This window comes from Antechinus flavipes, chromosome 2 (genome assembly GCF_016432865.1).
Source record: "Antechinus flavipes isolate AdamAnt ecotype Samford, QLD, Australia chromosome 2, AdamAnt_v2, whole genome shotgun sequence".
Classification (NCBI taxonomy): domain Eukaryota; kingdom Metazoa; phylum Chordata; class Mammalia; order Dasyuromorphia; family Dasyuridae; genus Antechinus; species Antechinus flavipes.
The window spans coordinates 542,304,323-542,331,939 of NC_067399.1; the positions used below are offsets into that span (position 1 = coordinate 542,304,323).

At 34.2% G+C, this 27,617-nt stretch overlaps 1 protein-coding gene across 6 annotated transcripts in view; it reads right to left on the bottom strand.

Annotated features, from left to right (window-relative positions):
• The window catches only part of TRIP4 (thyroid hormone receptor interactor 4), a 59,409-nt gene extending 37,984 nt beyond the window's left edge, over nt 1-21,425 (bottom strand). Inside the window, exons 1-10 of one of the 6 annotated variants that reach the window (XM_051980874.1) lie at nt 20,209-20,300; nt 19,477-19,526; nt 17,648-17,817; nt 16,320-16,456; nt 11,766-11,978; nt 9,689-9,767; nt 8,851-8,980; nt 6,161-6,376; nt 5,020-5,146; nt 1,254-1,441 (exon numbers count right to left, since the gene is read on the bottom strand). In XM_051980874.1, coding sequence (XP_051836834.1) covers nt 1,254-1,441; nt 5,020-5,146; nt 6,161-6,376; nt 8,851-8,980; nt 9,689-9,767; nt 11,766-11,978; nt 16,320-16,456; nt 17,648-17,817; nt 19,477-19,481 — 1,265 coding nt within the window. In that variant the 5' untranslated portion in view covers nt 19,482-19,526; nt 20,209-20,300. Of the gene's footprint in view, nt 1-1,253; nt 1,442-5,019; nt 5,147-6,160; nt 6,377-8,850; nt 8,981-9,618; nt 9,768-11,765; nt 11,979-16,319; nt 16,457-17,647; nt 17,818-19,476; nt 19,527-20,198 lie in introns of those variants that run through there. The other 5 variants (XR_007951042.1, XR_007951041.1, XM_051980871.1 and 2 more) reach the window with 5 other exon arrangements.
• Nucleotides 21,426-27,617: the final 6,192 nt, after the last annotated feature.

A 27,617-nucleotide genomic window follows, 5' to 3' on the forward strand; every position in this document is an offset into this window, starting at 1 on the left:
TTGCTCTGTAAGGAATGACCAGCAGGATGAATACAGAAAAGACTGGCGAGACTTACATGAACTGATGCTAAGTGAAATGAGCAGAACCAGGAGATCATTATATACCTCAATAACGATACTGTTTGAGGATGTATTTTGATGGAATTGGATCTCTTCGATAAAGAGAGAGCTTTAATTGATCAAAGATGAACAGAAGCAGCTACACCCAAAGAAAGAACACTGGGAAATGAATATAAACTGCTTGCATTTTTGTTTTTCTTCCCGGGTTATTTCTACCTTCTGAATTCAATTCTCCCTGTGCAACAAGAAAACTGTTCAGTTCTGCACATATATATTGTATCTAGGATATACTGTAACCTATTCAACATGTAAAGGACTGCTTGCCATCTGGGGGAGGGGGTGGAGGGAGGGAAGGGAAAAATCGGAACAGAAGTGAATGCAAGGGATAATGCTGTAAAAAATTACCCTGGCATGTGTTCTATCAATAAAAAGTTATAAAAATAATAATAATAATAAAATTCAATCAAACAACAACAAAAGAAGTAGAAATGCTATATTGTAATCCACACTCAGTTCCCACAGTCCTTCCTCTGTTTGTAGATGGCTCTTTTCATCACAAGATCATTGGAACTGGCCTGGATCATCTCATTGTTGAAAAGAACCACAACTATCAGAATTGATCATCATATAATCTTGTTGCCATGTACAATGATTTCCTAGTTCTTCTAATTTCACTCAGCATCAGTTCATGTAAGTCTCTCCAGGCCTCTCCGAAATCATCTTCCTGATCGTTTCTTATAGAACAATTATGTTCTATAACATTCATATACCATAACGTGTTCAGCCATTCTCCAACTGATGGGCATCCATTCAGTTTCCAGTTTTTTGCCACTACAGAAAGGATTGCCACACACAGAAAATAAAAAGCTTTAATAAAATAAATTTAAAAATCAAATAAAAAAGCAAAGCCAAGAAAAATAAGATTTTTATGCCAGGATAGAAAGCAGTTGTACTCCACATCCTTTCCTTGGCAGAATTTGCCTCTGTGGGTCTCAGTATTTCTGCCTGAAAAATGCCAAAAGTGGTGCCTAGAAATCACCTCATAGTATTTAATATAATCATTACAGGAATTGGAGCTCCTTCAAAAAATTATGTGACAAACACTACCGGGATTCATGAATGGTCTAACAGTAGAAAGTTAGCTCTCAACCAAGCTCAGCACCACAACTATTTACTCCTGGATATCATCTTACCTTTTAATGCCCCTGATAAGCAGAGAGGCCCAGGGCTGGTGCATGCTAAGGCACCAGCCATCATCAGAAATTTCCTGAAATTCTCGGTCCTGAATTCGAAGACGACTCCTCTCTGAGCTGAGCTCCAGATTAGAACCTGCTGAGAGAAGAGACTTCCTCTGTGGGGCTGAGTTTGTCTGGTCTACCCACTATTTAAAAAAAAAAAAAAAAAAGTGAAAGTGTAAGGTTTACTAGAGTAATCTAGTAGCTTTTAATGATCTTAATAAAAGGACAAAAAGTTAATAAAAAACTAGATACATACCATGGAAATTCCCAATAAAGTCTCAAATTTAATAAAAAAAGGGATCATACTGAGAACGGTTATCTAGAAATTTCTATCTATTCTTGCCTAATGATGGAAATGGACATATCCAATGAAAGTATAAGAGTCTGATATAAAAGTTTATCATTCCCTTTTCATTTTTAAGAGCAATATATTTTATGCAAATGTCTGTGTCAGTGACTATTATATGAATTAATGCAATCCTCTCAGAAAGCAATATGGCAGTACAAATCTGATTACACCTTTTGACCCAATGATGGCACAACTAGGAGAATGGATGAATAAACAGTGATATAATTAAGATGATATAATATTATATAATTAAAAAAGACAACTATTAATAAAATAGTCAAAATGCAAGGAAAATGCAAAGAATTCAGAAAGAGACAAATTTTAACAAAATAATTTTATAAAATTGTCCATAGTTTTAAGTTTATAGCTTTATGTATAATTTAAAATTTTTGGTTGTCTGAATGCTTACATTTGCTAGTGGTTATTAAGTTCAGAATTTTTAAAGTATCTCTCCAAAAATTCCTGCCTCACCTTTAAAGAATAATTGCACATCTATATGAAGATCAGGATTGTTAGAACCATTTTCATTTCCTATATATCAAAACAACAAAACTGTTGGATTCTGAGCAATTTCCCCAAAAAGCTAAACCATCTAAATAAAGATTCAATATTCTGGTCCACATGTCTCTCTTCCCATACAAAATAGTAGAGCCATACACTTACATTATAAGTGCTAAAACCAGAAAAAAACAGAGTAGTTTAATTATCTTGTCTCATAGATAACAAGTTACTTTAAAAAAAAAAAATCTCCCCATACACTGCCAGACATGTGCTGAGGCCAACAGTAAGTCTAAATAGAAAATAGATCTAGAATTGACTGATAAAGCAAAGGGAATTCAGTGTAAGTGAGTGCCTTCCTTCTCTACATCTTAGAATCTGAGATACTGAGAAGTTACATGATTAGCCCAAAGTGATGCAATCAATACCTATCAGTGGTAAGCCAGTATTTTTGATTTCCAGGCCAGCTCTCTATTGATCAAGCAGTCAATAAGTATTTGATATGCCCTTCCTATGTGCCAGGAATAGTGCTAGGCACAGGGGATGCAAGCCAAAAAATAAAACAATTGCTGCATTCAAGGAGTTAACATTCTAATGAAGGAAACATCAAGTACATATAAAAGTACATATAAAAATATATAACTCATAAATATAAAGTGAATACAAAAATATATAAAGATTTAAAGTACTTTTAAAGTAGGCCAAGCTAACATAATAAAAACGACAATTCTACCTAAATTAATCTACTTATTCATTGCCATTTAATCAAACTGCCAAGAAATTACTTTATACAGCTAGAAAAAACAATAAAAAATTCAAGAATTTCAAGGGAATTAATAAAGAAAATGCAAAGGAAGGTGACCTAGCTATATTACCTAAAATTATATTATAAAGCAGTAATCATCAAAAACATTTGATGATACTAGTTAAGAAACAGAGTAGTGGATCAGTGGAATAGGTTAGATTCACAAGACACAATAGTCAACAACTATAGTAATCTACTTTCTGATAAACCCAAAAGACTCCAGCTTCTGGTTTAAGAACTATCTGAAAAAAAATTACTGGGAAAACTGGAAAATAGTATGGCAGAAATAAGGCATTGACCAACATCTAACATCCTACACCAAGATAAGGTCCAAATGGCTTTATGATTAAAACATAAAGAGTGATATTATAAACAAATTAGGAAAATGAGGGATAGTCTAACTCTCAGATCTATGGAGAAGATTAGAATTTATGGCCAAAGAAGAATTAGAAAACGTTATGAAATGCAAAATGTATCGTTTTTACTACATTAAATCAAAAAGGTTTTGTACAAACAAAATCAATACAGTCAAAATTAGAAGGGAAGCAGAAAGTTAGGAAAAAAATGTTTATAGTCACTGTTTCTGATAAAGGCCTCATTTCTAAAATATATGGAGAACTGATTTAAATTTATAGGAAAACAAACCATTCCCCAAATGATAAATGGCCCAAAGATATGTACAAACAATTTTCAGATGAAGCCATTGAAGTCATTTCTAGTCATATGAAAAACTGCTCTAAATCACTTATTAATTAGAAAAATACAAATTAAAACAACTTTGAGGTACCACTTCACACCTCTCAGATTGGATAAGATGACAGGAAATGACAATGATGAATGTTGGAAGGGATGTAGGAAAACTAGGACACTAATATATTGTTGCTGGAGGTATAGAATAATCTAACCATTCTGTGTGAAATGATCCAACCATTCTGGAGAGCAATTTGGAACTATGTACATATAGCTATCAAACTGTGCAAACCCTTTGATCAATTTCTACTAGGCCTCATAAATACAGAGAAAAAGGACCCACATGTGCAAAAATGTTTGTAGCAGCCCTTTTTATAGTGGCAAGGAAATGGAAATTGAGTGAGATGCCTATCAACTGAGGAATGATTGAAGAAGTTATGGCATATGAATATAATGGAATATTATTGTTCTATGAGAAATGATGAGCAGGCTGATTTCAGAAAAGCCTGGAAACACTTACATGAATTGATGCTAAATGAAGTGAACAGAACCAAGAAAACAAAGTACACAGTAATAAGAATATGTGATGATGAACTATGATGGACTTGGCTTTTTTCAACAATGAGGTGATTCGAGGCAATTCCAATAAACTTGTGATAGAAAGTGCCATTCATTTTCACAGAGAGAGATACAGAATCTGAAGGTAGAACAAAGCATAATATTTTCACCTTTTTGTTGTTGTTATTTGTTTGGTTTTTTTTTTTTCCTTTCTCGTGTTTTTTCCCTTTTGAGCTTTTTTTTTTTTTTTTTTTTGCACAGCATGCTAAATATGGAAATATGTTTAGAAGAACTGCAAATGTTTAATCTATAATGGATTGCTTGCTGTTGCAAGGAGGAAGGAAAGGGGAAAAGAGAGAGGAAAATTTGAAAAACAAGATTTTACAAAGTAGAATATTGAAAACTACCTTTGCATGTATTTGGAAAAGTAAAATGCTATTAAATTTTTTAAAAAGAAAAGAAAATATTCATGCTGATGCTTATAACTTAAAAAAATATTTAGACAAAAGATGGTTTAGGAAAAAGGGCAGTTAGAGTAGCAGTTGGAGGAATTCAGGAAGAATTTCATACAGAAATATCAAAGGCATACAAAATGCAGTTATTCATATTTCTACTGAGAGAAATATATCCCACCTCTTCTCAGAGAAACTGAGATGATGATATAATAGAGATAGAGAACCACAAGACAAGCCCAGAGGAGGATGAACAAGAAAAGAAAGTCATATGCAAACAATGAGAGTAACGCACCTGACATCAAAAGTATAAGGAGACATTTGAGCCCAACCCTTGGTCATTAGAAGCCAAATAAAACGTGTACCCACCAAGGGTGCAGGCTGGAATAGGTGTGGATTCACTAGAACTCCCAAAGGCTCTTCAGATGATCCTTCTAATTTTGTTAGGGATTTACTCAAGGCTCCTGAGTTAATAGCCTGTATTGTCTCATCCAATCTGTAATAACAAACCAAAAGAATGAAGTAATTACTAACTGTATGTGCTATCCATAATTCTTCAATTCTATTCTCAGACTCTCCTACTAATTTAGTCATGAACTATCATTTATAACCTTTCAACAGTGAAATCTAAACTTCTAGGAACCATTTATCTTCTTTTCTTCCACTTTTCAACTAATATCTCCACAATCCCTAATTAAAATGTAATGTAAAAAAATGTTATGTAAAAATCTAGGCAGTTTTTTTTTTTTTTTAAAAAGGGCATTCCACAAATGTTCATTTGAATGTGTAGAAGGGTAATTATTCTCAAAAGTAAAATGAGTATCTGGATTCCAAAGAATATGCCACTCTAAACAAATTGGTTTATTTGTGCCAAGAATGCCTCATGTTTTTTCACTCAACTTCCCCTTCTGAGAAAAATCATCCCACTACTTCAGATATTTGCATCCAAAACTCATTGACTTCAAATCCCATTTTCTCTATGAAGACTTTCCAGATATTCTCAGCCCACAACTATTTCTCCTCTCTACTTATATTTCTAAAGTTATATTTATACTTTGTACTGTTAGATTCTATACTTATATCTATATCTACATATAGACATATGTAAGTCATACACACATATGTAGTCATCTATATAAATCTTTTATATATATGAAAATGATTGAAAAGTAATAACCAAATATTATATGTATATGTGCATTAATACATATACGCATATATACATTATATATATAAAGATGTGATTATAAAATAATGAAACATGCAGAAGAATGTGGCTTGTACAACTATTCTTATTGTTTTGTCATCAAATAACTTAGACTCTATCTTTCCAAATAGTCTATAGACTCTATCTTTCCAAATAGTCTATAAAAAGAAACCACATTCTTCTTTGTACTCTAGTAAGTGCTTAAAAACATGTTCTGACTGTCAAAAAGCTTTAGGCTATAATAAAATATGACTCATCAAGTTGCTCATTTCTCTCAGTCCTTTCTTTGAGCTACCCACTCACTTATTGTGGTACTCTGTTAAGGGGTTTTGCTCTTCTAGAATCTGCCTTCCTGCAAAGTCAATGGTAATCTTCTTAGAGAGGCGGGAAGCATGGCGTAGCTCTCGGAGTTCCTGCTCCTTCTTCTGCAGAGCTTCCCGCTCTACCTTGGATAACCATTGGTTGGAATCTGTGGCAAAGTAGTCGGATTCATCATCAATGACTTGGGTCCTTCGAACACTAAGGCAAGAGAGAGAGCATACATGGCATCAGGAGCATCTGTTATTAAAAATGAAATGATTTTCTAGTAACTGTGCAAAGGAACTCATTGATTACCATTACTCATAATACATTATGTGTGGTTGCCTAAAATTCTAAAACGAAAACAAAAGTCAGACCCTGTTTTAAGGTGTTGGTATCAGAAATTTCTGAAATTAGAAAGGATCTTATGGAACATTTACTCTAACCCTTACATTTTATGGATGAAAAAACTGAGATCTAAAGACATAAAGTGACTTGGCTGATGTCAGAGAATTAGCTACAGTAGAATTATGACTTAATTATATATACATGAACTTAGCAGAAATAATATCACTATAAAACTGGAAGCCTGAAAAATTTAACTCTTAAGGCAGTACTTCACAAACTGAGTATGTTATATTATAGGGGAAGGCCCATGTTATATTTTCTATTCTCCTTCTCAGATTTAAAATCTGGAAATGAATTTTCAGAAGTTGTCAGAAGAACACCTGTAATTCTAGAAAACCTTTGCCACTTAGTTCCTTTGATTTTAACTCATTCTCAATTTCTTAATTTCCCTTTAAAAATAAAAATTAAAGTCAACCAGGGCACCTTTCCAGTAAAGTTGCAAAGCTTCTTTGCACAGGAGAGTAGGACAGCAATATCAGTAGGAAGAAATTTTTCTTGGTCTCTACTTCTCAGAAAATACATACCTCATACACAGTCCTAAATTATACTGTCAATATATAGGGAATAGTGTTCACTCATTTTATAATAAAGATGTTTTTCTCAGGAATTTTTAATAGCTTTTTATTTTCAAAATATATGCAAAGATAATTTTCAACATTCACCCTTGCAAAACCTTGTGTTCCAAATTTTTTCTCCTTCCCTTCTCTCCACTCCCTCTCCTAGATGGCAAGTAATCCAATATGTTAAATATATACAATTCTTCTATGCATATTTCTATAATTATCATGTTGCACAAGAAAAATCAAATCAAAAAGGGGGAAAAATGAGAAAGAAAATAAAAATCAAGAAAACAACAACAAAAAAAGGTGAAAATACTATGTTATAATCCACACTCAGTCCCCATAATTCTCTTTCTGAATGCAAATGGTTCTATCACAAGTCTATTGGAAATGTCCTGAATCACCTCATTGTTGAAAAGAGCCACATTCAGGTTTTTGTTTTGGTTTGGTTTGGTTTTTTGAGACAACTGGGATTAAGTAACTTGCTCAGCCAGAAGTGCTAAGAAGTGTTGAGTGCAGAGACTAGATTTGAACTCAGGTCCTCCTGACTTTACAGCCAGTGATCTATCCATTACACCCATAATACTGCCCCTCTTTCACAAATATTTCTGACAAATGGCTTTGAATCTTCACATGGTCAATGCTGCATTACAAAAAAAATGGCAAGAGACAAGTAAGGCAGGTATGATCAGGAAGAGACCCAAGGAAGAATTTGTTCAGGGAATGGTTCAAGTGGTTCAAGAACAGATAGGTTCTAAGTGGGTTGACTGCCTGAAGGGGGTAGGATACATTGTGAAGAATTCTCTACTATCAACTACGTTTATTTTTTTTTTCCTAATACCAAAGTAGGAATTGACAAAATATCCCAAAGACAATGTGGTCTTTTTTTTAATGCTTATGTGAAGCTAGAATAAAGTACTGTTCTAGGTAGAGAGATATACTCTTTGATAAGAAGATAGAGTTAGAAAGGAATCTTAGTTTGCTTAATAAGAATGGATTAGAGTCAAGGATCATTAATGAAATGGTACTAAAATAGTACTTAATTCAGGAAAATTAGCTCAATGGACTATCTTAAGAACTTAGGTGATGATAATTTTTTATTTCTTTGTTTAATTTACATAATATGTTTTCCCCAATAACATTCAAAACTAGAAAATTCAAAAATCTGTCTCTAAGGAGAAATAATGAGAATTTTCAGTGGGCTAAATAACAGCATAGGAATCAAAAAGGCAATCTTTATATAATTTGATCTTTTTTATTTTGAATCAGAGACCAAGATTCCACACCAAGGCTTCACAGGGCATTACTTTTATTCAATATCCCACTTAAGGTCTCACAAAATTTAGTCATTCAGGGCTTCTGTGGAAGTTTAGATGGGAAACAATTTAGGAAGTTCTGTTTGTTTCACTAGGATGAAATGTAATAAACTCAAAATTATTAATATAATCTGCTTTCTTTCTAGAACTGATATTTGTGAATAATAAAAGACAAAAGTGCAGAAGAGTCTCCTTTATCTAGTTGAAGGCCTATGCTACACCAATGAGTCAGAAACAAAACATCAACCATCTATGCCATATATCAAACTCCATTCTCCATGAAAACTGTTTCATGATTTATAGCCGATCATTTGCCAAGCAATTTCTATGAGATGTCCACATCAAAGATAACTAGCATCAGTTTGCTTCTGTTTATTCACCACTATCAGCAGTTGCACCAAAATTATACCTGGTTCGGTCAAACTCCAGCAACTTGTCTTTATGCTTCACAGCCTTCTCTAGACCACCCTTAATCCGAGATTCCTGATGAGGAAGCAAATCCTTGTTGAACAAATCGACCTTACCAGAATTCTCTGTTCCTGTAAGGTAACAAGGCAGGCAATGGTGTCAATCATCAACACAAACTTAATGACAATCCTCCCAGTTCTCCCCAGAGTGGGACACCAAGAGATCCTGATCTCCTCTTAATCCCCAAATCAAGTTTTATGTAAATTTCTCTTAAAGGCATAAAGATCAAGAAGATATTAAACAGTTTAATAACATAAAAATGCAAAGTTTTACTGAGTTATCAGTTGAATAGCATATAATTATGTTAAAATTTTGTTAAATATTTTACTTTTGTTTTTTGAAAAGAATAAAAAATAACAAAAGAAAGAGGTACTAGTCAGTGTCAGAATATCATAAATATTCACTTCCCCAAAGAAGAGCATATGTTTCAATAAGGATAAAATCCAAAAAAGATATTTGCTCCAATGAAAACCAACTCTTTTCCTTCTCTTTATAGTTTAAGCTTACACAAATCCTCTAAAAGGATTTTTCATCTTTGAGAATGCCATTGTAATTTGGGTAGAAATAAATAGGCTAGAAAAGTATAAAGACAATATAGTGTGCTCATAGTGCTGGCTTTCCAAAGTAGCTGTTCAATAAAATATGTTGAATGAATGAGTACATGAACAACTTGTGAATCACAAAAATAGCTTAGTTCCATCCTGCACACCTGGATGCATCAAATGGACAATGATATAAGATTCATCCTTCACCAGAGCTATCATAAGATCACTGCAAACCTGCCATGAGCTTCTTCAGAAGCTTCTGGCTCTTGTTTGAATCACGTTGCAGAATGTCCTGTTCTTCTCGAGTACACACCTACAGCATAAGAACATGGTAACAAAAATTAACTATTTAATTAGCTTTTGCTATGTTCCTGATATACCAAACAACTAGCCTTTAATTACACAGAGGATGGTAATTAAAATATACATTCCACAATTTATACCTCCAAATGACTTTTGCCCCTTTAAAGTAGTAACGTTGGGAGACTATATGCTTATATCATTAATGTTTACACTGCTCAAAGCAACTTTTAAACTCCATTCTGAGAACTGTTTTTTACAGACAGTGTATGAACTATGAAAGAAAATAAATCTCACAGCCATATAGTCACACCTCATTTGAGATAAAAATAGTACTATCCAACTTGATCATCAAACTTACTCAACAGATTTAAGGGTGATTTTTAATTTTAAAGAAATGTTCTGAGCAAAGGCAATAATACTACAAGTAGGTTCTACCAAGATAGCTTATTTTAAGGAAACTTAACATCAATTTGTTTATATAAGCTTTGGTTTTTTTCTTTAAAACATGACTTTACCATATGCAACACATCTATACAAACTTTGAAAGCTTCTAAGTTTTAAAATTGGCTTTTAAATCAATCCTTCAAAGGAAGCGGAGGAGGTACTGACATTTTACCAGAAGAAACCAACAGAATAAACTAACAGGAATTAGTAATAAAAATTTTATTAATAAAAATTTATACAGTACTCTAAAATTTAGAAGGTACTTTATGTGTTATCTCATTTGAACCCTTCAACAGCTCTGTGATGTAAGTACTACAGAGTAGCATCCTCATTTTATATATTTCCTTTTATATATTCAGGGAGTTTAATAACTAGACCATGGTCACATAGGAAGCAGCAGAGGCAAGCGTCAGAGCAAGATACCTCCTAATTCTAAGTCCAGTTCTTTTTCTATTATACTGTTTAGGGAAAAAAAAAAAATCATGCTAGATTCTACCAATGAGGGAAAAAAAAACTAGATTCTTTGACTTCAGGCATCCTACTTTTAAAACTATCTGAACTGATCAAGCCAAATGAAAAGCTGGGTTGTTACAAAAATACTATAATTGTAATAAGAAAGGCTAAGAAAAGTTTAGTTAAAAAACAAAATTCTATGTTAAGCTTTTAAAAAGCTGCAAGGAATCAGGCAAATCTGCTTAATATTAGCCTGCTTCCTGAACTAGGAGATCCATAAGACTTATCAGTAAACAATACACTTCCTACAAGCTGCCTTCTCTGCACATAAAACCTCCTGCCAGAAGCCACAGGGTGTTCCTCTACAGAGAGAAGTCCATATAAGAAGAGTCTTAATAACATTTCAGAAAGAATTTTATTGGTAGACATTACATTTTTCCAATGAATGGCTGAATATAGGTTCATTCTCCAGGAAATAGGGGAAAATAGGAAGAAAGGAAAAGAAAGCTAACTTAACACATGTCCTCCTCAATAATGCCATATGCCACAGCTGCCACTAACCAGCAGGGATAGTAGATCAATAGGCATTGCCCTTTAGTTCCTTGTTAAAAGTCTTTGAAGAAAGCCATTAGTTCCACGTTCCTGAGGTCATTCTCCCAGAAAGAGCTGACAAACATTTCAAATCTGTACTAGTGAAATTCCCAAGAAGACAGTGGCTGTAGTACTCTTAAGACTACATCATTATGGCACCAGTGTAACTGCTACTTTAGAAAGAAAAATGGTTAATAATAGAACTGCAATAAACAATGCTCCAACTTCTATTGCTGTAAAGTTCTCCAACTGTAAAAGAATCTGATGCAGACTCTGATCATGAATGATCTCCTGCTTGAAAAGTTTATAACTGACCAGTATCAGCATTAGAATAAAAAGCTAGGGGAACTGGGCCAATCAAGTCTTTGTTATATTCTAAAACATTTTAGAATTGATTGGATAGAGAAGCAAAGAAGTGCACATAGAAAGAAGGGGGAAAAGAGACAGACTCTCTAGGTCAAATTAGCTATAAAAACATACATGTTACTCAAGGAAACAAGAGTTGAAAGGAAATACTTACCAGAGATCCACAGAATAAACAGGGTCCAGAACCTTCCTGTTCACAGACAATTCGCCCGCAGATCAGACAGTTGTTGATGAGTTTGTGCTTCTGAGCCAAACAATCACAAGGATGTCGTCCTGGAAGGAGGACAGCAAGCCTGTCCTGTCCCTCTGTTGTGTACAAGTTAACATACTTTGTCTTCTTCTTTGAGGAATTGGTGACCTCCTGTGCCTGATTTTCAAACAATAAAAAACAGCTTTTAATATCTAACCAAAGGCCATAATAGAAGTCAGGCTAAAAAAGAAACCTCTGTCCAGTACACTATTTTTGAACCCCACCTCCCATACATTTCTCAGAAACTGAAAGTTACTTTCTTCCAAATTCAAGAAGAAATAATTATCAAGTAGATAAGCTTTTTAAAACCACAGATTTGGGGAAGGATTAATTCTTACAGAAATTAGTTGATAAGTGCCCTTCATTGACACTGACATCAACAATAGGTTTATTGATGGATGGTAACCTGAGAGTCAAAGTTCTAAGCATTATCTCTTCATGCACAGAAGACTTAGATTCTCTTTAACTAGCTAAAGAGGTGATCATTGAAAATGAGTTCCTTTAAAAGCAGATGATATTCATGGATATGAGAGACAAGCATACAAATTAAAGATAATGATGAACTCTGAAACATCTCTTCAAATCTGTTACATAGAGCTCTGTGCAAGGCTCCACTATCATTATGCCATTATCCTTTTCATTTCTTTTCCTTTTAAGCCAGGAGTTTTGAAATCAAAATCTCAACTTTTAAGGGCCCTTAATGATAAAACCTAAATTCCTTCTGGCATTTGGGAATGTTATTACTTTGGAGACTCTAATGAGACGTGACACTTCCCACTTTGCAAAGTAGAAAGACAGGTTTGGGAAGATGGTTTCCTCCCTATTAAAACATTAGGTGTAAGACATCCTCCAGAAGACAATTGTATTTTCAAATAGGTAAGACTGAAAATAATGTTTTAAACAAATTAATAGTTACCCATATTCACAATATAAGGAGCAATATTTTACAAAGGACAGTAACATACATTAATAATATATTTACTTCTTAGGGATTTGCAAATGTCCTCCAAACACACTGAAAAGTAAGCTTATGTTTTCATATATATAGGCAAAAATCCATGTTTTTGCCTTCATAAAAAGATCAAGCAATTCAAGAAATATTTATAAGTAACTACTACATAGTGGTCATTGCATTACTACTAGGAACACAAAAACACAAAAACAAAAACAAAAAAAGGAAAGGAAAATTCCTGTCTGTAAGGAATTTATTTCATTTCCATATAATCAAATTCTGCTTTGAGGGGGGAGAAGACAGTTTTCTGTGAACTTCTGAATGGAGCAAGTACTCAATTATTTGTTAAACCAGTAAACAAAAGTGAAGCAAGTTGTTTTCATAGCTTGTCTCTATGGATTTTCATATTCCTTTATATGCACTTCATAGACCTGACAAAGAATCAAGCAGGCATAAATTCCCAGCAAAAAATACAGTTTTACTACCATTAGCATTTCTAAAAGCTATCAAATTATCTATATTCAAACACATTCTTAACCAAGAATCCTCATTACTACCTCCTAATAAGCTCTATCTAATTTCTTGTTTAGTTATTTTTGGCCTAATTTCTCTTCACATAAATTTAACCCAGGTTTGTTTGTTTTTTTCTACACTTACGTGAAGTACCATGTAATTATGAATTCTAAAACTAACAAATATGCCTATCTCTCATTAACATCTTTTCATATTTCCCAAAAGGTAACAAAAGTATATTTTATTAATTCATTATGAACTCTAAACAACAAAACCTATTTGAAACTATTTGTATTTTAAAAATCAATTTCAGGGTAAAATATCTTTAACAACTTATTATGGCATCATAGATTTGGAGATGGTAAGGACCTTAGAGGATATTTTGTCCAACCCTCTCATTTGACAGATGAAGAAATGGAAATCCAGTTAAATTAAAATGACTAGCCCAAGATCTTATTGGTGGCTTTCAGAGGAAGTACTTTAACCCAAGTTTTTTCATTTCCCTTATTTTCTTTATGCATTTACTCTGTATATATATTTACCCTTTTATACAATTATAGTTAATATAAACAAACACACATAGAGTTTTACTGTTTCTATTTCCTGCACTATTTAATATATGTTCTTTCCTATAGTACATTTTGAAAATGCAACTTGAAGATATAAAAGCTTTAAGGAATTTTAAATTTAGTCTAGAAGGAATGATTTCTAAAACTATGTGGTATCCCCAAGGCAATTCACTGTCCTTTTTTTCTTTCTTACATTGCTTTTAGACAAATTTGTCTACAGATTACAAAAATACAGACAAAGATAGAAATGTAGTGCTTTTTTTTTTTTTTTCCTGAGGCAGTTGGGGTTAAGTGACTTGCCCAGGATCACACAGCTAAGAAGTATCAAGTGCCTGAGACCATAGTTGAACTCAGGTCGTCTTGACTTCAGGGTTGGTGCTCTATCCACTGAGCCACCTAGCTGCCCCTAATGTAGTGCTTTCTTAAAAACACTATATGAAATCTATATTCTCTAGCCATCTAACTTTCACTTGAAGAGCTCGAGCTCATTTGTTCCCCAGGCAGTCCAAAGACTGCTTCTGTTAAGAAGGTTTTTTTAATATCAAGTCAAAATTTGCCTGTTTGAAACTTTTATGAATTGTTCCTAGTTCTGTACTCTTGGACTAATACAGTATAAATCTAACCAATTTCTTTAGGATAACCCTTTCAATTATGAAGGCAGGTATCATGTGTCCTACTGTATTCTCTTCTCCAGGATAAACATGCCTTATTCTTTTAAACTTACAGCATAGGAGTAACCCATTACCTTACCATATAAGTTGGTTACCCTCTTCAGGATAATAACTAGATTGTCAATGTTCTTCCTAAAATGTGACAACCAAAAACTAATACATACTCCAGCTATGCAGTGAGGACCATCAACTCTGTCCTTACATATGAACAACATGCCCCTTTAAAATAAGCCCAGCCTATATTAGATTTTTTGATTATCATATCACATTGTTTATTTATACTAAATAATCCATGAAAACCTCCTATGCATTTTTTAGACAAACTGTAATCTAGCCATACTTTCCCCAACTTGTTCTTGTGAAATTGATATTTTTAAAACTCAGTTGTAAGATTTCACATTTTTTGCTACTAAATTTCATCTTATTTATATTCAGATCAGCAATTCTATATTTTTTTGGATATCTATTTTGTAATCTACAAATTTATGATAGTGTATTAAGTTATTAAGTATATATCATCTTTGCTTTCATCCAGATAAATAACAAAAATATTGAACAACACATAGTAAGGTCAGATACCTGAAATTCTCAATTGGAGAACTCGTGTTAAAGTGACATCAAGCTATTAATGCTTGTGGTCCAGTCATTTAACAAATACCAAATTCTTTTATCTGATCATTTAACTCACATTTTTTTATCTTGTTCAGTGGTTTCACAAATGCTTTATTGAAATCTAGATAAACTATATCTAGAACATTCTCCTGACAGCCTAATGACCTTGTCAAAAAAAAAAAAGGAAATGAGGTTAGTTTGGAATGACTAAGTATCAATAAAGCCATGGTGAACCATAATAATTACTGCTTTTTTTAGATGTTCACAAGAGATGAAGAGATGCCTCTTCAGTGTGTACTGGTAAATGAATTTATTAGTAAATGGTAAATAAGTGATATCACTCAGCAGGTTAAGGCAAAATAGGAGAAAGTCAAACAAAAGGTTAGGGAATTACAATAAACTGAAAAATATGAATAGGTTGACATATATGAACCTTAGTTTTCATAGCTCATCTCTAATTAAATACCCATACCTTAATATCATGGTTGAGTCTAGTGTTCAGTGCTAATTTGGGGAGAAATAATAATAAATCATCATTTCAGAATAAAAAGAGACCCCAACTCACTAGTCTAATACCTCTTACTTTATAAATAAAAAACCTGGGGCCCAAAAAAGTTAAATGATTTTCTCAAGGTCACACAGCTAGCAACTTCTGAAAGGTAATTAATAACTAAATATATATTGAACATGTTCTCATAAATATTAATACTGTTTCCTTGAAAGCATTTAAAGTTCCTTTCCTTCAAGTCTCTCATCCATAAAATGATCTACTCTCAAATCTCTAAATCTGTGTTTCTACATGATGCCCATTTTAAGTATTTATTAAGTGCTTGCTTTGTGTCAGGCATTCTGCAAGGTGCTGGGGATATAAAGATAAAAGTAAAAGGATCTGTCCTAGAGCTAATAATGTAGTAATCATTTTAATCAGTACAATCAAGTAGCTTGCCCATAGAAAGTTCTATAATTTTGGGTAGTTTTCCGTCGTCTTACCCACCCCCCACTAATATATATGGACCTTTTTCATTGAACAAGTAACATTTTAGAATAGGGCTTCTTTTTTCTATCTCAAATTCTACTAGCCATTGCCTCTACTTCTCTCTACTGTAGAGCTCAGTGTAGATTTCTTACAATAAGTACTCACCTTGGCTAAATCAAGTGGTGTTTTGACTTCCTCTATGGTTGATTCAGGTTCAGCAAATGCAGGAACCTCCTGCTTGTTTCTCCCCTTGCGCCTGCCCTTCTTCAATTGGTCCCCAAGTCTCTGGCCATCTGAAATATCTATACAAACAATGCAAAAATTATTTAGCAACTTTTTATGGACAATGAAGAAGGGAGGCAATGAGGGTATAGTATAAAGAGCACTGAATTTGGGAACACTACAATTGAAGACTAGAGTACCTAAATCCAAATTCCAATGCTTCCCCTTACTACTCATGCAAGTCACTTAACTACTTCCTCACTTGCAAAAAGAGAGGGTTGAACTAGATAGCCTTTAAGGTCCCTTCCAGCTCTAAATCTATTATCCTATTATTCTAGAGTATAAGAGAAAATAATGCTCATCTATTTGGTTAAGGAAGTTAAAACAACCAAAAACCACTTTCTTTTTTGTTTCTTTCAAGACCTTCAACTCAGTACTAGACTTAAACAATTCATTTCATGATGTATATTTACTGGGGCAGGTAGGTGGTACAGTGGATAAAGTACCAGTCCCTGAGTCAGGAGAACCCAAGTTCAAATCCAACCTCAGACACTTAGTAGTTTACTAGCTGCACAAATTACATAACTCCAATTGTCTCCATTCCATCCTCATAAAAAAGATGTATAAATATATAGCAATACCAATTTACAAAATTCTCAAAGGAAATACTTCTAGTTATAGATTTATAATTAAAAAGTTTAGTAAAAATTTAACAGATACTATATAATAACAGCTTGCACTATTAATCACCATTCACATTTTTTACTTTGTAACTAAATGTTTGCTTCTACATGCCATTCACATTTCAAAGGATTAATCATTTAACCTTTACATAGGTGTACATGTTAGTTTTATCCTATATTTCATATATAATGTAATGCAAGGATAGCCATTTTTAGTGTTCTTTAAAAAGGGTTTAGGGTTGGTTTTTGTTTTGAGTTTTGGCTTTTTTTTTTTTTAAACATATTTCAAATGTGTCATTTATATAGGTCACTCTAAACATCAAAAGCACATGAAACATAGCTGTGTGATCTTGGGCAAGTCACTTAATCCCAATTGTCCCAGCCAAAAAAAAAAAAGTTCATGAAACAGAATTAGACTAAAATGTAGTTTTGGTGTTATTCTTTAGATAACCTTTTTAAAGCCTTTTTAAAGGCTTGATGGATGGAAATATAGAGGTAACAAGAATATTCTATCTATACTTAGGAAACCTGTTTCATAATTATGTTGTTTAATCTCAGTTTTCCTGCTCTACCACCCTTTTAACTCACCATCTCTTTTTCTGTATATCTGTAGAGGATCAGAAACTGAGTCTTGATAATTCTTCTGCCACTTGGTTATAAGATCTTCTATGAACTGTCCTTTTTTGCCCTCATTTCCCTGGAGAAGGTCTGTAACATATTCTCGTATCTCTTCAGGGTCTTCAATTGACATAACATACCTTAAAAATCAAAGAGAACAATCAACAAAACAAGAGTTTGTAGATTTTAAAATCCTGTGTTACTCTTATAAGAAATTCTTTAATAAACTTTCTACAGAAGGTCTATCAATATGCTGGAGTATATCTTTTAGGTCTCTTGGCATTACACAAACACTAGTAGAATACACAGACTATCCATTTTGTTATCTCTCACCCTTAGTTCATGCTTATCCAATCTCCTCTTCCATAAACATAAATATAAAATTTTTTGTTAAGATCTCTTAAACTGTTTTTTGCACAAAATTTATCAGTGGTCATATTCAGCATACACTTCTTTATTGCCAGATGCACAATTTGCAATTTTTATTCTTTGGAGATTTTGGTTAAGTTGTCCATGAATCATATAGCATAGAAAGGAGTAAAATGATGTTAAAAATATGGATTTTTATTTTAAGGAAAAGCTTGAGTTCATTGAATATGAATGTTGAAAATTATCTTGGCATATATTTGAAATCATTGAAAATATTGTGGAATTTCCCAAAAGCATTCCAGTCTACTCTCTTCCTCCAATCCAATTGTGGATCTCGCTATCTCCACTATCTGTCTAGGACATATATTCTAATATGCCATGTATCCAATTGTATCGCATGTCAGAATCTGGAAATTTGGCATTCTTCATCTACTCATATTTTTCCTCAATGACTTTTTTAGGCCAAATTCTTTTAAATAACCCCATTCAAGAGGTCTTGCAACACACTGGTCCTTGATTCAACTAATACATCATCTTCAAATGAAGACATTTAGCAGATGGCAACACCTATACCACCTCTTTCACTTGGGCTATGAGCTACTTCTAGTATATCAGCAAACACTTTTGTTGAGCCCCAAACTCCCTGTTTTATGTCATGTTTAATACTAATAAGCAGAAAAATGAACAAAAATCTCTATTGTCATGTCTATCAAGGAATCTTGTATAATTTTAACACAGATCTATGAGGTACTGCTAATATTATTATCCCCATTTTATAGATAAGGAAACTGAAGTTCACAGAGATTAAACTACTTGTTCAAGGTCATAAAGCTAATGAGTGGCAGATCTTCTGACTTCAAGTCTGGAATACTCCACTTTTGTTCACTCAACATATATGTATGTGTATATAAATATTTATATCTCTCTCTATATATATTTTAAAAATTAAAATCAAGGTTAGCATCTCACCAGGAAGCAGAAAGAAAACGATTTTGAAGAAAGATTACAGAAATTTTAAGATTGACATGGAATATCACAAAAATCAGACACTAACCCCCTGATATCATCCCCATCCTTCTGTAGAAATATGTATAGAAAAATTGCACATGTATAGCATATATTAGATTACTTGCTATCTAGAAGAGGGGTAGTTGGAAGAGAGGGAGAAAAGTTTGGAACAGGAGGTTTTGCAAGAGTGAATGTTGAAAATTATCTTGGCATATACTTGAAAATAAAAAGCTATTGTTAAAAAATAAATAAATATAAAATAAAGTAAGACGCCACTCCTTTAATACCACAATAGAATGGTAGTGAAATAGTGGAAAGAAGGCTGAACTCTGATCTGCCACTTTCTAGCAGGGTGACCTTGGACAAATCACTTCAGTTTATCTCAGTTATAAAATGGTGACAATAATATTTGCACCACCTACCTCATAGGATTGTTGTGAAGATGCCATAAAGGATGTAAAGCACTTTGTAACTGTAAAATGACACACAAATTCAAGCTATTATATTACATATCACTGAAGACAGCTGTCTACGCTGTTTCCCAGGTATCTCCTCCAGTATTTAAGACCAACTTGCTGTCCTTTAATCTTTCTTGCAACCTTTGCTAACTTTCTTTTCTAGCACTTCTAGTCTTTTTGCTCTTGATTTCCCGCAAGGAAGACAGAGAGCACCTGAGACCTTGAAGTCTTGTCCTTCCAAACACTCAAAATTGTTTCCCCTCTTCTAAGTTATGTAATCAGGTTTCAAAAGCCAAGCCTACCTCCCACCACACACGCACCCTCACAAATAGGGGAAATCCTAAAGGAAGAACTAAAGGGCTTCAAGACGGGTCACTAGCTAGATCCCCGCCCTCCTCGCTCGTAAAGGACCGGAGAAGGCGAGCTAGCCAGGCTCCCATTAGGACCAGCTGTCAGTAACAGCCACCCGGCAAGAGCGGGTTCTGGAGCCTGCGACCACTCTGCCTGGGACTAAAAACTTGGGGAGCGGAGATGGGGGAAGGGCCCGAGTGTGACACCGAGGGCCCAGCCCCGCTCCAGTCACCCCACGTCTCCCCATTCCCTCCCCCTTCCCCCCTCCGGGGCCACGTTCTCTTCTTCCCTCTCCGCCCACCACCCGGAGCCTCCTTCCCTCCTGCGCTCAGGACCCGCTCTCACTGCACGACATCTTCGTTGACATCCAGCCGGAAAGTGTCCCGCAGCTGGCGAATGCACCAGTCCACCAGCTGGGCCCCAGACGACGGGACGGCCGCCGCCGCCATCTTCCCCGCCCCACCACCAGCGCAGTGCCCGGTCGAGCCGCGTCCGTGGTCTGCTCCTCCGCGTCCTCCGGCAACAGGAACGCCACCCACCAAAGTTCCGCGGGCCACAAAGGTTCCGCCCAGCCTGTCCTGCAGGCTCTGAAAACACGCTGTCCCGCCGTCCTGCCCAACTGGGGACCCAAGAAAAAGGAGCGGGAGAAGGTAAAGCAACCAAGGTCGGGCCAAGAAGTCACCTGTCAGAGGGGAACGTTGTGCTTTGTCCCATGCCAGAGTCTGTACTCGAACGCTGCGGCCGCGAGGTCCAGAAGTCTGTTAGGGGCTTGTATTCTTATCAACAGTCTCTAGGCCCAAGCGAGGCACTTTGGGCAAGACTTCTCAGACACCCCTGTAAACTCGGTAAAATGAGGGCTGCTTCCAGCTCTGACATTACATGTTCCTGTTGTTCTGCCTCTTGGAAAAGAGCGGGGAAGAGGAAAAGCCAAACCAACAAACACTTTTCAATAAAATAACTCAATCCTAGAGAGATATTGCATCATAAAACCTTTCTAATGATTTATTTTTTCTTCCCCCAATAAAGCAGAATGTGTTATTCCTGTAAACTCCCAGAAAGCAGAGACTTTTAATATTGTACTTGTATGTCCAATGCATAGTGCAGTGGACTCTTACGGACTCTTAATCTGTCCTTATTTATTTATTTATTGTGTACTGACCTGTGATATTCCTATGTAGGAAATTCTATCAAAGCATATCAACAATCATTAAGTGCCTACTTGTACCAGATTAGAATTTGTGAATACAAAGACAAAAATGAAATCACTTGTACTTTCAAGGAGTTTATATTATTAATTCAGATAGCAAAATATGCAAGGGTTTTGTGAAGCTCAAATGAGATAATGGACATAAAGTAATTTGTAAACCTCAAAATTTTATATACCAGCCAAGTAGTATTAATAGTCTACAATCACTAGGCCTTGAGTTTAGTGATGATTTTATTCCCTCAGCTTTCTACAAGATTCCTTCTGAGTTCAAGGAATGCTTTAAAAATTATGCAGTATTTTTGTTTTTCTTTCCAGGTTATTTTTACCTTCTGAACCCAATTTTTCTTGTGCAAAAAGAGAACTTCAGTTCTGCACACATATATTGTATTTAGGCTATACTATAACATGTTTAACATGTATAAGACTGCCTGCCATCTAGGGGAGGGGGTAAAGGGAGGGAGGGGAAAAGTCGGAACAGGAAGTGAGTCAAGGGATAATGTTGTAAAAAATTACCCAGGCATGGATTCTGTCAATAAATATAATAAAAACAAATAAATATAAATTATGCAGGAGTAAATGTTTAATCAAGGGATAGCAAAGTAATGCTTTTAAATTTAATCCAATTGTTGCTAAGTGAAATGAGTAGAACCAGGAGAACACTGTACACAGCAATAAGATTATACAAGGATCAATTCTGATGGACATGGTTCTTTTCAACAGGTAGTTGATTTGAGGCAATTCCATAGACTGATGAAGGAAAGAGTCATCTATACTCAGAGAAAGGAATGTGGAAACTGAGTGTGATTCACAACATAGCATGCTCACTCTTTTTGTTGTTTGCTTGCATTTTGTTTTCTTTCTCATTTTTTTTCCTTTTGATCGGATTTTTCTTGTGCAGCATGATAATTATGGAAATATGTATAGAAGAATTGCATATGTTTAACATATATTACTTTCCAGTTAAGGGAGAGAGTGGGGAAAGGGGGAGAAATTTGGAACACAAAGTTTTGCAAAGGTCAATGTAGAAAAACTATCCATATGTTTTGTAAATGAAAAGCTTTAATTAAAAAAGAAAAAAGAAAAGAAACAAGGCATTTTCCAATTGATAAATGATCAAAGGATATGAACAGGCAATTTTCAGACAAAGTAATTAGTCATTTCTAGTCATATGAAAAAATGCTTTAAATAAATACACTATTGATTAGAGAAATGTAAATTAATACAACTCAGTAGTACCAGATGAAGAAATTAAAGTCATTTCTAGTCATATGAAAAACTGCTCTAAATCACTTATTAGAGAAATGCAAATTAAGATAACTTTGGGGTACTACTTCACACTTCTCAGATTGGCTAAAATGACAGGAAAAGATAATGATAAATGCTGAAGGGGATGTGGGAAAACTAGGGCACTAATATATTGTTGATGGAATTATGAAATGATCCAACCATTCTGGAGAGCAATTTGGAACTATGCCCAGAGGGCTATCAAACTGCATGCATCTTTAATCCAACAATGTCTTTATTAGATCTGTATACCAAAGAGATCATTAAAAAAGAGAGATCCATATGTGCAAACATATTTATAGGCAAGAAACTGGAGACTGAGTGGACATCTATCAATTGGAGAATGATTGAATAAATTATGGTATATGAATGGTATGGAATATTATTGTTCTATAAGAAACAATTGACTGGATGATTGCAGAAAGGCCTGGAGAGACTTACATAAACTGATATTAAGTGAAGAGAGCAAAACCAAGAGATGATTGTACACAGCAACAACAAAATCATGTGATGATCAACTGTGATGAACTTGGCTTTTTTCCACAATGAGGTGATTTAGACCAATTCCAATAGACTTGTGAGGGAGACAACCATATGCATTCAGAGAGAGGTCTATGGGGAAGAGGGAATGTGATCATTCAGAGAGAGGACTTGTGATGGAGAGAATTCTCTGCATCCAGAAAAAAAATTGTCAGAACTGAGAGTGGATCACAACATAGTATTTTCACCTTTTTGTTATTGTTGTTTGCTTGCATTTTGTTTCCTTTCTCATTTTTTTCTTTTTGATATGATTTTCCTTATGCAGAATGATAAATGTGGAAATATGTTTAGAAGACATACACATATTTAACCTATATTTTGGGTTACTTGCTGTCTAGAGAAAGGGGAAAGAAGGGAGGGAAGGAGAACAATTTGGAACACAGTGTTTTGCAAGGGTGAATGTTGAAAACTATTGTTGGATGTGTTTTGAAAAACAAAAAGCTATTATTTTTAAAAATTTAAAGAATTCATTTTTCCTAATTTTAATAGATTCAAAGAGAGAGGAATGTGCTGGGGAAAAGGGAAAGGGAGAAGTGGAATAGTACAAATTGTCTGCCATTAAAAAAAAAAAAAAGGAAAAAAAAAGCTTTTACAGTGGAGGGGAAGATGGGGAAAAGAGAAAGAGGGAATGAACTTTATTCTCTTTCCTTTTTTTTAATTAAAGTTTTTTTATTTTCAAAACATATGCATAGATAATTTCCAATAGTACCCTTTCAAAACCTTTTGTTCCAATTTTTCCCCTCCCTTGCCTCTACTCCTTTCCCCCAGACAGCAAGTAATCTAATATATGTTAAATATGTGCAATTCTTCTACATATATTTCCACAATCCTCATGCTGCATAAAAAAAGTCAGATCAAAAAGGAAAAAAATAAGAAAGAAAATAAAAAGCAAACAAATAACAACAAAAAAGGTAAAAATTCTATGCTGTGATCCACTCTCAGTTCTGACAATTTTTTTTCTGGATGCAGATGACTCTCTCCATCACAAGACCACTGGAATTGGCCTGAATTATCTCTATTGAAAAAAGCCACCTCCATCAGAATTGATCATTGTATAATCTTGTTGTTGATATATATATGATCTCCTAGTTCTACTCACCTCATTTAGCATCAGTTCATGTAAGTCTCTCCAGGCCTCTCTGAAATCATCCTGCTGGTCATTTCTTATAGAACAATAATATTCTATACCATTCATATATCATAATTTATTCAATCATTCTCCAATTGATAGATGTCCACTCAGTCTCCAGTTTCTTGCCACTACAAAAAGGGCTGCTACATTTTTTTTTTTTTTTTTTGGCACATACAAGTCCCTTTCCCTCCTTTATGATCTCTTTGGGACACAAGCCCAATAGAAACACTGCTGGATCAAAGAGCACGCACAATTTGATAGCCCTAGAGGCATAGTTCCATATTGTTCTCCAGAATGTTTGGATCAGAATGTGTGATGACCCCGTATTTAAAATCAGCCGGAGTCAGGAATTCAGGTTAAGGGGAAAATCTTCAATCTTTATTCTCAGTAGAGAGAATTCTCAGTAGAGGTGAAGAAGGATTGCAATAGCAATGTGGGCAGCTGTGACAGGAAGCCAGCTAGCAGAGGGGGATCAGAGGTGAAGAGCATTCGTGATAGCAATGCGAGCAGCTGTGACAAGACACCAGACAGCAGTCTCTCCTTCTGCTTCCCTTTTCATTCCCCTGCCTCCACCCACCAAAATCGTCATTTCCTATACAACACATCAGGACTTGCACAAAGAGTGGGCGGGGCCATTCTTTCTCCAAGCTTATATATTAATATAGTCCAATTACTATTTAGCCTCACGTGCTTGGGACCTCAGTGCATCAACTCGAGCCTCAGCCCATTACAAGAGTGAACCTTATTTTCATCAGAATTGTCTCAAAGAGGAAATAACATTCATATTCAATATGGTATAGAAATCTATCTTACCCTGCAGGAAAATAGGAGGGGAATGGCATATGGGAAAGGGGAAGGATGATAAAAAGAATTTTGAAGCAAGTTTCTCTTTTAAAAAAAGTTCATTTCTCAAACACAGAGGGAAATGAATCAAATTTATTAAAAAAAAAAAAAAAAAAAGTCATGCCCCAGTTGATAAATGATCAAGATATTATCTGTGCTCAAAAAGCCATAAATTCTTGCATATCATTGATCTAACAATAGCACAACTAGGCATGAATACCAAAAGAGACTCCCCCCCCCCCAAAAAAAAAAAAAGGAAAGTGACCTATGTGTACAAAACATGAGGGCTCTCTTCTGGGGTAAAAAAAAAAAATGGAAATTGAGGGGATGTCCATTAATTAGGGAATGACTCAATAAACTTTGGTATGTGTTTATGATAAAATATTGTTCTTCTATAGGAAATGATGAGCATGATGCTCTCAGGGGAAAAAAAAAAAAAAAAACAAGTTCTCCATGAATTCAACGTGAAATGTACTGTAGTACTGTATACAAAGTAATAGCAATGTTCTGAGATGTTATTCTCATTAGTACAATCATCCATCCACAACTACTCTGAAGAACTTTTGATAAAAAATCCTATCCATAACCAGAGAACTTGATTGTATATGAAAATAGATTGAAACATTCTCTTTCTATTCTCTCTCTTTTTTTAAACTTAATTTTTGTTGAAGGTTTTTATTTTCTTTAGAATGGAAGATCTATGTTTTCTTTCAGAACTTGATTTTTATAGAAATGTTTTGCATAATTTCACATGTGGTTTCTTAATTGTAGATGGGAATACCTAGAACTCAAAATTTTTTTAAAGAAATGTAAAAAAAAAACCTGTACTGGGGAAAATATTAATTAAATCAAATTTTTTTAAAATTTAAATTTAATAGATTCAAGAAAGTTATACAACACGATATAAAAGATATTATCTTTCATAGTAGGTATACAAATCCACTGTAATTTAATGCAATATTTATTAACCAATGACACAAAATGGAACCTTTTCTAACTCTTGCTAAAAATCTAAAGAAATAATGTCTACAAAATTTTTCTGATCAAGTAACCATGCCAAACAGACAATTCTGGTATCACCTGTTCTTTTAATGATACCTTGCTGGCTTACAGAAAAGCTTATATATTCACTAACTATGCCTTTAATAGTAATTTTAGAATTTTACCAGGAATCGAAATCAAGCTTTCTGACTTATAGTTAACCTATAATGAACTGAAATATATTCAGAGGAAATTGAGCTTATTAAACTTAGGAAACATTCCTGGATTGTCAATTACAATACATTTAAATTATGAGTTTTTAAATGTCCCTTCCTCTTTACTCCATTTTTCTTCAACCAAAATCGGTATCTTTCATCATTATTGTTTTGTTTTGTTTTGTTTTTTTAATTAGCAACTCTTTAGGCTCTTTACTCATCCCACATCCTTTATCCCTTTCCCTCCCTTCTCAGACCACCTTGTTTAAAAGATCTTTGGATAATTCTTCCTAGATATACTTGACTTTTAACATTTCTGTTAGATTTATAAATAAGGAAAAAAGCACACAGTGACAGGGATACTCCCTAACTTAATTTTTATCCCAAACTTAGTACTCACTTGAAAGCCTTCTTGAAGAATGATTTTTTTCGTATAACTAAAGTCTCAGGGGTATAATAATTGAAGGCATGAATGATGAATAATAAAATGGAATTCATGAATAATGAAATTATATTCTTTAATGTGTGATTAATTTTACATTTACCAGAGGCTTGGAATTAGAAGAAGCTCTAAAGAAATACTTTAAGCTTTAGGGTTTTTTTTTTTTTTTTTTTTTTTCAGATTCTAGGGATAGCCTTCCTAATTTTGTATCACAAAGAATTGTTAATTCCTTGATTGTGTTCAGTAGTCTAACTTTTACTATCCTAAAGACAATCTGTTAAAGATCCTCTGAATCCACATATCTTAAGGTCCTGGAAGAGCCTCTTAACTACTATTTGCTATTTAACTAGAATCGTCTTTCAGATGAGAAGGAAGGATTCATTTCTGCCCAAAGCCTTTAAACCTGCCAAAGTTTATGGTCTAGGACATCAACCTAGAGAACCAAGGGTCATTTTCACACCAAAATGAGATATCAAATGTTGAGTTAAGCAAGCAGAACCAGGAAAACATTGTACACAACCAACTGCAAGATTGTGTGATGAACAACTATTTAGCTCTTCTCAGCAATTCCAATACATGCAGAGAGAGAACTATGGAAATTGAATGCAGATTGAAGCTAACAATTTTTGTCTGTCTTCTTTTTTTTTTTTCTTATGGTTTTCCCACTTTGTTCTGATTTTTCTCTTGCAATATGACTCATATAGAAATATGTAAAAAGAAAAAGTACATGTATAACCTAAAAATAATTAAAATAATTTTAAGTGAGATATCACTTATATTAAATAGTATTTAAACTAAAAACTTCATAAAAATTATTCCAAGTGGGCAAAGATGAGTGGTAGTTATCAATAAAAAAAAAAGGTAGAGGGAAAGGTGTCCCTGCCTAAAAATTCCTGAGACAATAGTGTTAAAAGTTCCAGAGTAAGATTTTTGGATAAGGCTGATGAGAAAATGATAGGTGAACAGGGAATAATTTTTGACCTCACGTTAGTGAGGAGGAATGAAAGGTCCAGAAATTTCTCTGAATTTAAAGTCAGGGTACTTGAGTCCAAATTTTGAACTTACATCTTCTTGCCTTTGAGATTTTGGAGAAAAGTTCCTTCCCCTCTC